At 36.7% G+C, this 11,135-nt stretch overlaps 1 protein-coding gene, 1 long non-coding RNA gene and 1 pseudogene across 2 annotated transcripts; 2 read left to right on the forward strand and 1 right to left on the reverse strand.

The window, feature by feature from the left end:
- On the forward strand, positions 1–1,514 carry LOC137719835 (putative O-methyltransferase 3 pseudogene; annotated as a pseudogene).
- Positions 1,515–4,144: 2,630 nt separating this feature from the next.
- On the reverse strand, positions 4,145–6,091 carry LOC148699198 (uncharacterized). The gene is made up of 2 exons (XR_015965100.1): positions 5,699–6,091; positions 4,145–4,495 (listed from the first exon to the last, which is right to left on the reverse strand). It is a non-coding gene; the product is annotated as an uncharacterized LOC148699198 (long non-coding RNA).
- Positions 6,092–8,216: 2,125 nt separating this feature from the next.
- On the forward strand, positions 8,217–10,307 carry LOC137721503 (trans-resveratrol di-O-methyltransferase-like). Its single transcript, XM_068460596.2, has 2 exons — positions 8,217–9,123; positions 9,485–10,307. Exons 1-2 carry the CDS (start codon positions 8,299–8,301, stop codon positions 9,803–9,805), a joined length of 1,146 nt encoding a protein of 381 aa, XP_068316697.1. The 5' UTR covers positions 8,217–8,298; the 3' UTR covers positions 9,806–10,307.
- The last annotated feature ends 828 nt before the right edge of the window (positions 10,308–11,135 follow it).

Here is an 11,135-nt window from a genome sequence, read left to right on the forward strand (position 1 = left end):
ATGGAGTACTCTACTCCAAAAAATGGTTATGCTAGGGAAGTGATGAGAGAGGCTAGCCCTGAGAAAGAACCAGTTATCCCCCTATTTCCTTTGCTTGAGGAAAAGAGGGATAAAGGAAAAAACAAGGAACAATCTGGAGCTAGTCAGCCAGTGTTGGAGGAGATCCTAGAAGCGGAGTTGCCTAACCCTCTATTATTTTCACTAGATAGTAGAGGGCAGAGCAGGCAAGAAAGAAAGAAGTATGAGATGCCTCAGTTAATCGGAGGATCTAGTGGAAAAGGCGGGCCTACCAAGGCAAACAAGCCTCCTCCTTATAGGCCATCATCATTGGCTGATACGGATACATTGAAATTTTCCCTCCATTCTACATCTTTTACATACATACATACATACATACATACATACATACAAATATATATATGAGTTTGAATTTGTTTTGGTGACTTCATCAAATAAAAGCCTCCATTGCATATACAAATTAACTAGTTACGATATGGTTAGTTTGATATAGTGATGGTGCTTTCAGATTTATTATCTTAGCCTCCACGGATCCACAAATTTGACAATTTTTGAGAATCACTTTTTACATGATCTAGTTCCATGTACACCATTTAAGGTTGTAAAATGGAATGCCTTTTTTGGAGTTGAATGAAGCAATGGAGGCGGACTCCAAACTTATCGCAAGGGTGGCGGTGGAAGAGTGTGGAGGAGTTTTTGAGGGTTTGAAATCTTTAGTTGATGTTGAAGAGGGTACATGAACAATGGCCAAAGCCATTGCCTATGCATTCCCCAACATCAACTGCACTGTGTTTGACCAGCCACATGTGGTGGCTGACTTGGAATGGATGACCCATAATTTGGGTTTTGTGGGAGGAGACACGTTTGATAAAACACCTTCAGCCAATGCAATTCTGCTCAAGATAAGATACCTCGATCTCATCCTTGATTGTCTTTGCAAAGTTCTAGCTAGCTAGTTCAAATCGTTTGTTAAAGTCCTAGCTATTAGATTATATATTTAATCAGACACATAAAATTGACACATTTGTTAAGTACACTCTAATCAGGTGGAACCCTACAATGGAATCCTAACATAGTATGTTCCAAATTTGGCATGTATACATTATTGATGTAGTTGTGTTTACATATCCTCTAGATTAATTTGGGTAAATGTTGTGACTAACTGAGTACCGTATGTGATTCGTGATCTATCTTAATGGATTCTGCATGATTGGAATGATGAAGAAAGCGTGAAGATATTGAAGAAGTGTAAAGAATCAATGCTTCTGAGCAAAAATGAAGGAATGAAGAAGATTATCATCATAGACATAGTTGTGGGGTATGATAAGAAATCAATTGAAACCCAACTCATGTTCGATATATTGATGATGTTCACCGTCACCAGCAAAGAGCGTAACAAATCAGAATGGGAGAATATCTTTTTGGCTGCTGGATTCATTCACTATAACTTCACTCATACGCTTGGTTTGAGGTCTCTTATAGAAGTTTACTCCTGAAGTGAAATCATTAGGCTAGTATTGTATATGTGTGGTTTGTACTATGCAAATAAAGAATACTTAAGACGTAGTAGGGCACCTTATTTTTCAAGTAAAGTGTGTCAACTATGATTCAACAGCTATTACTTTCGTTGTCGTTGCAAGCTTTAGATGATTAATGAATGTAAACTACACCCAGAACGTGTTGCATCATTTTAATTAGCATAAAGCGAAGCCTTCAAGTACTTCAATGATCGTTCGACCACTAAATGCAAAACGAGATCATTTTCTTCCTAAAGAGGACGAGGAAGAAGCTTTGGAGCCTGAAGTTCTATATCTAAGTACAATTTGCACTTTAGTGTACTTAGCTCAGTGCATTTGACCATACATCTTCTTCGCTATTAATCTTTTGGCAAGATATAGCCACACGCAGACACTGGATAGGTGTTAAAGGCATTCTGCTACCTAAAAAATAGAACAAATTTAGGTTTGGTCTATCCTTAAGAATCCTTGAGAAGAGCCGCACCCTTCCTGGGTTCTTGGCTTAATTCAATCCTTATTGGTTATGCTGACGTAGAGTACTTATCTGGCCTGCATAAGGCACACTCTCAAACGGGTTACGTTTTTACCGTTGGAGGCACTGCAAGCAAACAGACCTTAGTTGCCACTTCTTCGAACCATGCTGAAATTCTCGCCCTACGTAAAGCTACTAGGAAGTGTTTATGGTTGAGAGCAGTAATGGAACATATTGGAAGCATCTGCGGATTTTCGTTCGTCGTTGACGTCCTTACAACGATCTATGAAGATAACACAACATATATTGAACATCACAAGAAGGGATACATCAAAGAAGACAACACCAAGAAAATTACGTCGAAGTTCTTTTTCTCTCGTCAGTAACAACATGGGAAGATTGAAGTCACACAAATTTTTTCCTAGGACAACCTAGCCGACCTTTTCACCAAATGTTTGCTGAAGACTACTTTCCAAAAGCCTGTCAAGGAATTGTTATGTGTAAACTTTCTAAGTTGTAACATTGTTAGTTCTCTTTGGAAATATGTTAAACTCAGGGAGAATATCTTGAAGTATACTCACTTGATCTTAATGTCATCTTTTTTCCTACGATAAGGAGCATTTTTCCCTTTGGGCTTTTGCTACCTAATGAGGTTTTAATGAGGCACCCATCATGAGTTGGTCATACTCTTGTGTACGGCCCATGGATGTTTAATTGGCTTTGCCTTAACTTACCTTTTTCCTTAGACTATGAGTTTTTGTCCCATGTTGGGTTTTACCATAGCCAGGTTTTGTGAGACTTATTTCCATATGCAAGTTCCCTTGTTTGAGACTATCTTGCTCACAAATCAGTGCTGATGAGTCGACTTCGCCAACTTTACCCGACGACGAATCTACTTGAGTATTTACACACTTAAGGGGGATTGTTATGGATATTCTTTAATTGTGATTATGTAAATCCTAGATATACCAGGGTCCTAGATTATCTATTACTCTAGTTATTCTTTCCCTATAAGATTGTATTTACTTGGAGGATAAGTTGATCCTCTCCTCTTATTCTACTATAAATAAATGCACTTCTTAGGGAGGAATACACACACAATGATCCCTAAGCATTCTACAATCTCTCCACTCTCTCTTTGCCTCACCCCCTCTAATTCCCTCAATTAATTATAGGCCACAATAAAAACCTAATTTTCTGGATTTAAATTTTAAGTTTTAACGTGAGGGTTTGAGATAGTCTTAAGTTATTTTTTGTTAAGAAAAAGTTTAGGAAATCCCTTTTCATTAAACCTCTCAAAAAATTTGAGGAAAACTAACGAAAAGGGTTTGAAAACTTTGAGTTTTAACGATAAGGACAAAATAAAAGATAAAATAAATAGTATTTGGATTGACTTTTTAGTGTAAAAATATGATTTTCCGTTAAAATAAACAGTACCGGAATTTTTTTCGTTAAAGTATCAAAAAATTTATAGTGTCCCAAAGTACAACTTTTAGTTTTAGGTAGCGTTTGGTACGCAGACGGGACGGGACGGGACAGGACGGGACGGGACGGAACGGGACGGGACGGGACGGAACGGGACGGGACGGGACGGGACGGATGTTCTGTGTTATGTTTGGTACGCGCAGGACGGAACAAGACGGTTGTTCCGTCCTGCGTTTGGTAGCACATGGACGGAACGGAACCAAAAGATTAAAATGACTAAAATACCCATGTTCCGTCTGTTGTTTGGTACAATTTTATGGGCGGAACGGGACATGACTCTTTTTTTTTTTTTTTTTTTTAATAAGTTGTTCAAATTTGAACACTATTATCCATTATTTGTTTTTCTTGGTCCAAATTTTAATAGGTATATGTTGTGTTTCACTTGCAAACCCCTTTAAAATTTGTAATTTTTCCCATTTTCTACACCTCCATTCGAATTTTCACCACAAACCCATCAAATTTTATTGTGCAAATTGCAAAACCCACACCCCAATTCAATTTTTAGTCCCTAATTTTGGTCCTTTCAATTGTGGGTTGTTGTTCAGGGAGTTTAGGTTCTACAAACATTAGAATTGGCCTTGTTTAGAAGGACACCCCTCTAAATATTCCCCATTGCAGGAACAAGGCAAACCACATAAGAGCACATGACAAATGTTGAAAAATATATAAGTTTAATGATCATGCATATCGTAAACATTTTAGGGTTTAAACATTTAGAACTTAAACAAAGAAAATGAAATATGCATTACTTAAACATGAAATATCCGAAATCAAACATTCGTCCTGACTTAAAAAACAAATAATGTCTTGCTAAAGTAATAATGAAAACACTTAGAAGTTGATAAAGTTCCCCATACTAAAACCACAAATACTAAAACCTCAAAGGCTCTCCATAAACACTTTAATGAAATCTGGCTTCTGTGAGTTCCTTGCTGCAATGATACAACTGCCTCTGAATTCCTTGCTGCAAACTTGCCTATTGAAAAGCCTTTGAATTTATAGCCTAAATCAGCATCGCACCATTAAATCACATTATTAAATCGGAATAAAAACATTGAAAAACATATGAACTCATGCCCAACTTTGATATCTGAACAAAACAAAGCTTTCAGATCAAAGCAAAAAACTGAAGATGGTTAACTGAATTCAATAAAAACTGAAATAATGCCATTGAGAAAAGGAGTAAACAGATTTGTTGTGAGCACAAGAAAGACTCCATTAGAGAGGAGGCTGGCCAATGCTCAATACCAAAGAAACGTGGATAATGAGGGTAATTACCAAGGCAAGGATCTTCAACCTGGGAGTGTGAATACGCCGGGGAAAGGCCCAACAGAAAAAAGCCAAACCATAAAAAACATACTGAAAAAATTTTCCAGCCCCCTGCTGCACCAACAAATTGTGTATCTACAATTTGATAGCGTTTCTACCAGACATATACCAAATCGCATTAATGATTATCAACCCAAAATCCATAGCAAAGAGGCCAGCTAATAAAAGCCTGCTCTACTGCTCTACTACTCGATACCCTTCTCTTGGTTGCTGGAGAAAATGAAATAAAAAGATGCATTGACTGCTAAATGATTGTCAGTGGCCAAGTCATTAGAAACAGGACAGAACAAAAAACCAAGCATAGTCAATCCCTAGATGCATGTTTGTAATATTTTTTACTGGGTTGTTAAGATCCCACTCAACACTAATTCTTTACCCTGTCCTTTTCCTTTTCATTCGAAACCGACAATTCGACATTTGAATTAATAAACTCCCCTTTCCTTCTCTGTTGATCTTAGCTAAACCCATAATGCAAATCCTCCATTCAAATCGCAAACCCATAAAAATATTAAAATCTGAGAGAAACCCAGAACCTAAAATCACCTCAACTTTCATTGTATCATCCAAATAACCCTATCACAAGATTTTCTCCAAATTAGAATCGACTACTAATTAAATAATAAAACAATTTTCTTAAAGCAAACCAACCAACATAAATAATCAAAACCAAAATTATCTAATTCAGCTGGGAAATAAACTACGAATCCATAAATCCAATAATTACCAATCCATATTTATTGTAAACAGAAATAGTTTACAAATGAAATCAGGCACTTATTAATACTGTAACTGACAAACAAATCTTGATTTTGTGATCACCAATTCAAACATTCAAGTTACCCAAAAATACAGAGGAGAGGGAGAGAGAGAGAGATACCTGAGGACCACCAAGTTCGCAGAGCTGCTACACGGAAGAGGACGAGGAGGAAGGTTGCGAAGGGGACGAGGAGGAAGGTTGCGAGGCTGCACAGAAGGAGATGAGCAGGAAGGTTGCGAAGGGGAAAGGGATGCAGAGGTGAAGAGAAACGGCTGAGAAGAAGAGATTTTGTTTTTAGGGTTTGTTAACTGATTTTGAAGTTGTAAATTTTGAAAAAGACCAAGGGCATTTTTGTCTAAAAATATTGGAAATTTCTGTCCCACAGACGTGGAACAACCCGTTCCAGGGTGGGGATGTGGAACAAAAAATCATCCAAAATCTGTTCCGTGGAACAGCGCGTTCCACTCATTTTAGGAGCACCAAACGCGGGACGGAACGCCTCGTCCCACTCTGTTCCGTCCCGTCCCGCGTAACAAACGCGACCTTAATTTTTGTGATTTCGGAATTCGGTGGCTAATGACATATAGAATTAATTAATATTATCGTGACGCATACAAGATAAGGGTGTGGCACGGATATCAATGTATCCAGTCATTAGATGGCCCTTTTAGGTGTGCCGATTTAGATCTAGATTCTTACATGCTCCATAATATCTTATGCTGTCCAATACTGTACAGTGCTTTCACATCACTATAACGTGCAAGAAAAGTTTCAAATCTGTAGTCAATAGTGTACTTCTGGAAAAATGGCTTGTTTTATATTTTCTTTATTGCATGTGATGTAATTACCCTATGCTATGCTTAGAGGAAAGTCATGCCATGAACTCGAAACGCAGTGATTGAACACAAAAATATTATGCATGCTTTTATCGTTGCTTTCGTACTCTACATTAACGTTGCTTGTTAGGTCTGCACTAGCTAGCTACTTGCATTCCCTTTAAGGTTTGTTTTGTTTACATAATGAAGATTCAAGAGATTGATAATTTGATTTATTTTCATGTGCATCAAATTACATATGAATCGAATTAGAACAGTAAATAATGAATTGTACGAGAACAATATATTTATGCCTCCCTCTTACGTTCTCGAACAGTCTCCCATTATAGATTTCACGTTGAATTAATTTTTTCTTCTTCTTGTTTAATTTGTTTTATTACCTGTTTCTTATTAATTTAGATTAGTATTTTTATTAAGAATTATAATCCACTTCTTCTATATATAAAGCTGGAGGCTAGTTTTGGTGTCACATCTTCGACAAAAGATTAGGACAAAATTGCTCCTTAACCAAGAAAATCCAAAACCAATCTAATATAATATATCAAATAATGCAAGAGTAATTTGGTAATTTGATCATAAAAAAATATAATATAAATACAAGTGGAAAGAGATAAAAGAATAAAAAAAATGGAAGGATGGGTGAAAGTTGATGGTGCCCACGTGAAGGGCAAAATAATAATAATAATAATAATAAATAAGAAAAATCATGAATATTGTGTTCAAACATCTTAAGAGATGTATAATGCTGATTATAAAAAAGGTATTTCACACGTGGATAATAATGTGATTAAATAAGTTGTCAAATGATTGTTTTTTTTTTTTTTTTTAAACAAACAATATTATCTACACTAAGGGGAATGAGGATGAGCTTAACCTCATAATGGGTTAAGCAATAATGTGATTCAATTATTTGTTTATTAAATATTATTTTCTTTATAAAAAAGGTCTTTCACACGCGGATAATAATGTAATTAAATTAATTGTCAAATGATTTTTTTTTTTTTTTGTAACAAACGATATTATCTACACTAAGGGGGAGTGGATGGGCTTAGCCTCACAATGGGCTAACAATAATGTGATTCAATCAATTGTTTATTAAATATTATTTTCATTTTCTCTATTCTTAATGTAAATTCTATAGAAACCGATTTTATTATATGAATTCAGTTGCTTTAATTGGTTTATGAGGGGTTTCTTCTAGCATGATCTAAAATTATTCACGTACTTCAAATATTTGATTTTCCTTTTATCAATTTACGCATATAAATACATTTAAAATGTATAAGCCGTGCGTAGCACTATTCATTTGATTTGTTATCATGTAAACCCAATTTACATTGAATAAATTTTTTTTTGAGATAATTTTTAAATGATAATAAAAAAAAAATGAACGGTTTTCATTTTAATAAATTTTAATATTTGCTTTATAGCACATTGGCATGTAAAAATTAATAAAGTATAACATGTAAGAAGTTAAACAATGTACTTTAACCATAGTAATCTATGAACATTACAATTGAGATTTCGTAAAATTAATAGCTATATTTCGCAGTTGCTGGTTGGCACGATATATATGAATCTATATATAATCTTTATGCATCATCTTCCAATACCAAATCTTAAATCAGCCTACATATCCCATCACTCCCCCTTTTTTCTTTTAATAAATTAGAAAGCCATGTGATGCATGCTTAACGTGTGCATGAAAGATGAACCGTGTCGAAACTGTGTCGAATATTATTTTTTTTTCCATATGCACTCGACCTGTGCTATATAAACTGATCCAACGTATCCCATTTTTCAAAATTCATATAGCAAGAGAAGAATCAATCAAAATATTCTCGAAGCTACATACTTGATATATACTTACACGTATACGCACATATGGCTTTGAGTAATCGTGAAGTGGGTGCCACTAGCCATGAGCTTCTCGGAGCTCAAGCTCATGTTTGGAACCACATCTTCCAGTTCATAAACTCCATGTCACTCAAATGTGCAGTTCAACTTGGCATCCCGGACGTGATTCACAACCATGGCCAAACCATCTCTCTTTCCGAGCTTATAGCCGGGCTCAATATCCACCCTTCCAAAGCTCATTTCATCTCACGCCTCATGCGGATCCTCGTTCACTCCAATTTCTTTGCACAACATCAACATGTTCATCATAATCATGACAATGTGGAGGAAGAAGAAGCTGTTGAATTTTATAGCCTAACACCGGCTTCCAGGCTTTTTCTCAAAGACGGGCCATTAAACACCACACCATTTTTACTCATGATACTTGATCCGGTAATGACAGACCCATTTCACTCAATGGGCGCTTGGTTACAGATGAATGGTGGCGATGATCTAGTTCCACGTACACCATTTGAGGTTGCAAATGGAATGCCTTTTTGGGAATTGAGTGCTAAGAAACCGAGGTTTGGTGACTCGTTCAATGAAGCAATGGAGGCGGACTCCAAACTTATCACAAGAGCGGTGGTGGAAGAGTGTGGAGGAGTTTTTGAGGGTTTGAAATCCCTGGTGGATGTTGGAGGGGGTACAGGAACAATGGCCAAAGCCATTGCCAATGCATTCCCCAACATCAACTGCACAGTGTTTGACCAGCCACATGTGGTGGCTGACTTGGAAGGGACGACCCATAATTTGGGTTTTGCGGGAGGAGACATGTTTGATAAAATACCTCCAGCCAATGCAATTCTGCTCAAGGTAATAATTTAACACACAATTATTTATCTTAATCTTTGTTATTCCTTAATCAATGTCCTTATCAAATCAATACCTTGTTGTTAGTAAAAACATCTCATCCTCGATTGTCTTTGCAAAGTTCTAGTTAGCTAGTTCAAATCGTTTGTTAAAGTCCTAGTGGATTATATTTAATTAGACACCCACACATTTGCTAAGTACAGTCTATCAGGCGGAACCCCACAATAATGGGATCCTAATAGAGTATGTTCCAAAATTTGCATGTATACATTATTGATGTAGTTGTGTTTACATATCCTCTAGATTAATTTGGGTAAATGTTGTGACTAACTGAGTAACTTATGTGAATCATGACTTATCTCAGTGGATACTGCATGATTGGAATGATGAAGAAAGCGTGAAGATATTGAAGAAGTGTAGAGAAGCAATGCTTCTGAGCAAAAATGAAGGAAGGAAGAAGATTATCATCATAGACATAGTTGTGGGGTATGTCAATAACAAGATGCAGTTGGATAAGAAATCAATTGAAACCCAACTCATGTTCGATATGTTGATGATGTCCACCGTCACTAGCAAAGAGCGTAGCGAATTAGAATGGGAGAAGATCTTTTTGGCCGCTGGATTCACTCGCTACAACATCACTCATACACTTGGGTTGAGGTCTCTTATTGAAGTTTACCTCTGAAGTTAAATCATCAGGCTGGTATTGTTTATGTGTGGATTGTACCATGCAAATAAAGAAAGCCCAAAAAGCATCAGGGCACCTTATTTTTCAAGTAGAGTGTGTCTGCAACTATGATTCAACGGTTATTACTTCCGTTGGTGTTGCAAGTTGATGATCAATGAACTCATACGCTCGGTTTGAGGTCTCTTATTGAAGTTTACCTCTGAAGTTAAATCATCAGGTTGGTATTGTTTATGTGTAGATTGTACCATGCAAATAAAGAAAGCCCAAAAAGCATCAGGGCACCTTATTTTTCAAGTAGAGTGTGTCTGCAACTATGATTCAACGGTTATTACTTCCGTTGGTGTTGCAAGCTGGTGATCAATGAACTCATACACTCGGTTTGAGGTCTCTTATTGAAGTTTACCTTTTAAGTTAAATCCTGGCTGGTATTGTATGTGTGTGGATTGTACTATGCAAATAAAGAATGCCCAAAAAGCAGCTGGGCACCTTATTTTTCAAATAGAGTGTGTCTGCAACTATGATTCAACGATTTCTACTTCCGTTGTTGTTGCAAGCTGGTGATCAATGAATGTGAACTTTTGATGCTCAGAAGGAGTCTTCCCACTGAAGGTTTTCTGTTCGAACCACACTGCCCTAATCTTGATGCTTTCCATAAACCTCATCTAAAATGATCTTCTTACGGGATCCTGCAACGAAAACAAAGATATATTTCTCATTGTCAATTGGCCAAACAGAGACAAAATTAACTAATTTAACCAACTTAACTGACAACTGCAATTCATTGGAACTTGTACTGCTACTTCCTTCATTAGTACTAGTACTCTCTTTTCTACCATCTTCCTCCAGAATGTGATCGCGTCTCTTAACCAAACAAAAACTAAGTGAAACTCATCACTGTCATAATTGTCATCATTATCCCTATTCTCCTCTGGATTAGCCCGAACTGACCACATACTATTCTGGCAAAGATTTCTCTGGAGAAGGTTCCTTGGACCTCAACACAGCTCCCCAAGGGATTGGCACTTTGGATGTGTAGTCGGGCTATTGCTTGTTGATGTGCTACAAGAAGAGAAAAAAGTTAGTTCTGAAAGGTGCCTTTGTGGGGCCTTAGGTGTAAGCCTTAAGGCTCGCAATCAAAACTAACTAAGTGCTAGGCGTGCTACTGCTATCTCAGTATAGCAGATGTAGAACAAGTGTGTTTGAAGTCGATTACTCGCGTCCCAAGTTACTCCAACTTCTTGTTATCCAAGGATTCTTACAGATGGATTAAGTCTATATTAAGTTCTTTTTCTTGCCTTGTAAAGAAGGACTTTTAGTTCATGGTCTT

This window comes from Pyrus communis, chromosome 1, assembly GCF_041283825.1.
Source record: "Pyrus communis isolate YQ-2024b chromosome 1, ASM4128382v1, whole genome shotgun sequence".
Classification (NCBI taxonomy): domain Eukaryota; kingdom Viridiplantae; phylum Streptophyta; class Magnoliopsida; order Rosales; family Rosaceae; genus Pyrus; species Pyrus communis.